Here is a 5,596-nt window from a genome sequence, read left to right as displayed (position 1 = left end):
TAGATGTGCTACAGGCCAAACAGGGTTTAACGACTTCTTGTTGATGTGATAAACCAACGACGAATTTCAATGTCGACAAAACTCATAGATAAACATAAATGCAAGTGGTCTAAATGTAATCATCGAGATTAAGAGTCCGAGTTCTCAAAATCTTTGGGCAGATTTAGGGAAAGGGAAGAGATGGAAGGAAAAGAATCGATGTTAAATTCTAATGAGCTGTGGAGAATGAATGGGAATGAAGAAAACCAAATGCATTACGCAATAGATATTCTTTGTACAATTTAGCATTCAAGTTATCCAAATACATAAAGTTATAAGTTATCTATTCTGTTCCATTTCCTCCACTTAAGTGATTTTCTCATTACTACTCTAATATTAAGATTACAGAACCAACCCTTCAACAATTCCTCATCTCAATGGCAAATTGATAAACTGTGTTATGACTTATGAACGACTTCTCCACCTAGAAAAGATTAATTTCAACTGAAACTGGCAACTATACATCCCTTATTATATAAACAAGAACAGTCAAATCAAGAATTTATTAACTAATAGGACAGATCAAATGAACATAATAATGTCTCCTACGGAAACAGTCATTTTATTAGTACAAAGAAAACAATAAATATACAGTTTAAGTTCTAAAACAACAGGGATTACATGCCAGACAAAGAACAGGTACCTCCTCCAAGTCAGAAGTTAAAGAAAACATCCATTCCAGAACCGAAACTGCTGATAGCATTAGGAGAATTAAACACATCTTGGAACCAATAATTGTCGGTTGAATCAATACCGTCAAGAATTCCCTCAAAAATAATGTTGTTGTTATTGGATCCACCATTCGTTGCCATCTCCACATTCTTAGCATTAATCTCCTCCTCCTTAACATTAATCTCCTCATCCTCCTCGTCCTCTACCAAGGCTGCCACACCTTTCTCCTTTCCTTCGTCCCCTTCATCTAACACAGCCGGCATGTGTCCCTCGAACAATGCCATGTGCCCAAACAACTTGTCCTTGCGTGAAAAGCTCGTCCCGCAAGTACACTTCCACTTAATCTCTCCACAATGCTTCAAATGGCTCTTCAAATCCGATACAACCGAAAAACTCTTCTTGTTACACCTGGTACACGAATACATCTTCGGGCAATGGTTTCTCTTGAAGTGGTTCTTCACACAAGTCGCACTTTTCAGTGGCCTAAACTTCTTGTGCTGCTTATTCCTATTACATCCAGCAAAAGGGCAAGAAAACCTTGTCCTCCTGCTAGTCGAATCAACGGCCTTTTCGGGCTTGGCCAAAGCTTCAAGGGTCTTGAACTGATTCCCATGCGCTCTCATATGCATCCTCAGATTCGCGTCGCGCTTGAATCCTTTACCACAAATCTCACAAAAATGAACATGCTCCGCCAAGAGCTCTACAGCATCGAGCTCTACTATCTCAAATTCATCAGAATCATCGTCGATATGAATCTCAACCTTTGCATCCGCTAACTCTTTACCCGTTGCAAGAAATTTTCCCGGCTCCGGATCCGGGGTTTCTGACAAAACCCAAGATTTCAACTTATCATTTTCTTCCGGAATTGTATATACAGGAAAAGCAGTGGAGCTGGACAAAAGGGCCGCACCATTTACAATAGTCTGCTGGATAGCAGATTCGATCTCAGACGAAACGATGTTCATTTTGGCTTGGTCTAACAAAGTGTTGCTGTTGACCGAATCGAAGAGGAATTTCTGAAGAGAGTCCATACGATTTTGGACTATTGACAGGTTCATTAAAGGAATTTTTGAGTTCGCCCCGCCCACCTCAGCGGCGGAAAAGGTAGTGGCTCCGGGTGGCTTAGTGGCGGCCGGAGTATGACGTAAGTCGTTGAAAAATGACATTTTTGCAGTTAGAAAATATACAAAAGGCAAACAAGTGAAGGGAAAAAAAAGGCTTCCTAATTATATTGGGATTTTATGCAACTGAGTCGGGGAGGTGGCAGGATTGACTTTGTCAATGGTAAAGTGGGCTAAAACTGGCACACGATTTAAGTGAACACGTGTCGAAAGGACCCTTTTCATCTGTATCATCCAATTAAGCCCCGTTTGACCCTTATTAACTTTCATTCTATTACATTTCATTTTTTTTCAACTATTTTCAATTACACAATTTTTTATAAAATTATATTATACGTAAATCGAAAATTTTTTCTTATTTTTTAACTACTCATTTTTCAAAAAAAAAAAAATATATTATTCCACCCATTTTCATTTCCACAAAATGAGGGCTAAAATTTACAAATTCAACCAAAATGGCAAAATGTTATTTAGTGCATGGAGATTAAAATCAAATTTTTAACAGATTTTGATAAAATTGTTGAAAGTATATAATACGTGATTATTAGGCTGTTAAAGTAGCAATTAGGCTATTAGATGATTATTTGCCTAGATATTTTATTCTTTTTTCTGATCAATCACACATTTTTCAATAAAATAATATTATAGGTAATCCCAAAATTTTTCCTTTTAATCACAAATCCTTTGAAAAATATTGTTCCAACCATTAAAATTTCAAATAGTTGGAGATCAAACGTGGCCTAGATTTCATATGGAAAGTTTAGTCAACCTTCAATAAAACTTCGCTTTTACTAATATTCTAATTTTCGTAATCAATTACAAGAACATGTGTACAGAAGTAAGAGGTATTAAGTCCATATTTAATATTGATTAAAATTTAAAACTTCAATTGAAATTAAATTTAATAATTAATTTTAACTATATGATTTATGAAATTCACAATTTTTTAAATACATATTTTATCAAAATTTATGAAGAAAATAATTTTAATCCACAGGGATTAAATGAGCAACCGTATAATAAAATGTAGAGAAATTCACGAAGTTGGGTTCGTGGCCCCAACTTCTGTTGCTTCATTAATTTAGATTAATTTATTCTTACATTCAAACAATGATTATGATTTATGACAGAGGAAGTAGCCAATTGCAAAAGCAATTTTAGCAGCTTCCTAGAACTAGAATATGCTATATTGCCCCCCAATAATTTCTCATTTAAAATTCAAATTTATCAAGCAGTTTGACCCACCAACTTTATGATAAATAAATTAAATGATTATAATAACATAGGAAAATGCGCATAAATTGTCACCTTTCAAGTTTATTTTGTCCTTCTATCTAATTTTTTTTTTAATTTTTCCAACTATAGTACAAAAAATAAATAATATTTGATATTTCTGAAAAATTAGTTGAAAGAACTGTTAGATATAAATAGGACGCATTAATTATTAGGCTAAGTCAGCATATTACATATCTTAAATTAAATTCCTTACTAGAAGTTGAGAGTTTGTTCTAACTTGTATCAAATTTATACAAAGGATTCAACGTTAGAGTTGCGCTGATATGAGACTCCTTTCCAAGCAAACGTCTAAGAAATAGATAAAAAAATGTTATAAATAACGAATTGGACATTCAAATCCTAGCATAAGACTAATTGCTTATTTAATATTTGTTTTATGTTAATGCTTAATCAATTTAAGAATTAGAGTATTGAAATTTGTTAATATTAAATACAATAATTAAAAAGTAAGAATAGATTGTATGTTTGACTCTCCAAAATTTGTAAGTCAAAATCTACTCTCTATTATAAAAGTTAAAATATCGAATTTTTAAAAACTTATTTTATGTATTGACCTCTAAAATATAGATTATCTTGTATATTTTTATTTTTTTTAAATATGTTCTTATCACATTGCTTAATTTCGAACTACGGGTTCAATTGATACCTCTACTGAGTTAGCTAATGGATGAGAGCCGAGAATTTTCATCGATTTTGGCTTACAAAAGTAAATTATTCAGTAAACTTACTAACATATTTTTCTTCAAATTATAAGTTATTTTTATAAGAACAAAAACCAACAAGTTACTTAAACTTATTATCAATGATTACGATAATTAATGAATGATAGTAGCTATAAAAAGTTTCAGGAATAATTGCTCATTAATAATAGTGAAATGACGATAGAAAATAATGGCAAGAAAATTGAAGTAAATATTTTGTTGGATTAACCCACATTCCATTGGACCTATGCAAATAGTGAGATTCGGTTTGGGTTTCACCCCTTCCAGAATTTTACTTTTTAAAGTTGTATAGTTTTTTATAGGATTTACAAGTGCTATTAATTAATCACGTGTTTTTCAAAAAGTAATTTTTTAGTAAAATAAAAAACCAACAAGTTACTTAAACTTATTATCAATGATTACGATAATTAATGAATGATAGTAGCTATAAAAAGTTTCAGGAATAATTGCTCATTAATAATAGTGAAATGACGATAGAAAATAATGGCAAGAAAATCGAAGTAAATATTTTGTTGGATTAACCCACATTCGATTGGACCTATGCAAATAGTGAGATTCGGTATGGGTTTCACCCCTTCCAGAATTTTACTTTTTAAAGTTGTATAGTTTTTTATAGGATTTACAAGTGCTATTAATTAATCACGTGTTTTTCAAAAAGTAATTTTTTAGTAAAATAAAATAAAAGGATTAATACCACAAAACATCCCTACGTTTGACATTAATTGCGGATCCCTACGTTTCATTTTTTTTTTTTTTGCATTTTCGTCCTTATTTCAACGTTTCATTGCTAAAAAGTCATTTTCACCATTTTTGAATGTAAAATGACCAAAATACCCTACTATTAAAATAAAACCAAAAAAAGAAAAGAAAAATAAATAATAAATTGCAATTTTACTCCTAAATATTTTAAAAAGTGCAAGTGAGTCCAAATAATTATTAAAATGCCTAATAGCACAAAACGTCCATATGTTTGGCTTGTAGTGTGCAAAACGTCCCTACATTTTAAATTGATGAAAATGACGTTTTTCACAATGAAACGTGAAAATAGGGATGAAAATGCAAAAAAAAAAATTTGAAATGTATGGACATTCTCTGCAAGAAGTGTCAAAGGTAGGGACGTTTTCCGCAAGAAGTGTTAAATGTAGAGATGTTTTGTGCTAATAGGCCTTATTAAAATTGAAACCATTGCCAACCCGATGAACCTCCATACCATTTCCAAAATACCATCACCCAAACTCCGGCAGCACCACCTATTCCGTATAAATTCATGTCATTTCCAACACACCAATCGACTATACTCATCAGGGTGCTTCTATTCATGGTCTCTTCTTCTTCAAATGGGACTGCCACTTAGAAATGAAAAAACTTTGACCAAACATCGCCCCAACCACCGAACTTCCATACCTCTGAATCATCTGTTGATATTTTAAGATCATGAAGTGAAGCGTCCCGGTAAGTAGAGTCAATTGCTGTGTTGAAAATGACATGGATATCTTCAGAACAAGTAGTGCCGCCGGAGTTGGGATGGTGGTATTTTGGAAATGGTATAGATGTTCGGCGTTTTGGCAATGGTTTCAATTTTAATAAGGTCTAATAGCACAAAACATCCCTAAGTTTGATACTTCTTGTGGAAAAAGTCCATACGTTTGACATTTCTTGCGAAAAAATCCATACGTTTCAATTTTTTTTTTGCATTTTCATCCATATTTTCACGTTTCATTCCGAAAAAGGTCATTTCCATCAATT

General features: G+C 32.5%; 1 protein-coding gene across 1 annotated transcript; it reads right to left on the bottom strand.

The window, feature by feature from the left end:
* Nucleotides 1-515: 515 nt before the first annotated feature.
* Nucleotides 516-1,935, bottom strand: LOC111367536 (protein SENSITIVE TO PROTON RHIZOTOXICITY 2-like). Its single transcript, XM_022988474.1, has one exon. It carries the CDS (start codon nt 1,875-1,877, stop codon nt 693-695), a length of 1,185 nt encoding a protein of 394 aa, XP_022844242.1. The 5' UTR covers nt 1,878-1,935; the 3' UTR covers nt 516-692.
* Between the last annotated feature and the right edge of the window lie 3,661 nt (nt 1,936-5,596).

The sequence above is a fragment of the Olea europaea genome, chromosome 18 (genome assembly GCF_002742605.1).
Source record: "Olea europaea var. sylvestris chromosome 18, O_europaea_v1, whole genome shotgun sequence".
NCBI lineage: Eukaryota > Viridiplantae > Streptophyta > Magnoliopsida > Lamiales > Oleaceae > Olea > Olea europaea.
Note: the sequence above shows the minus strand (reverse complement) of the source record. Positions and strands in the feature narration are given on the sequence as shown.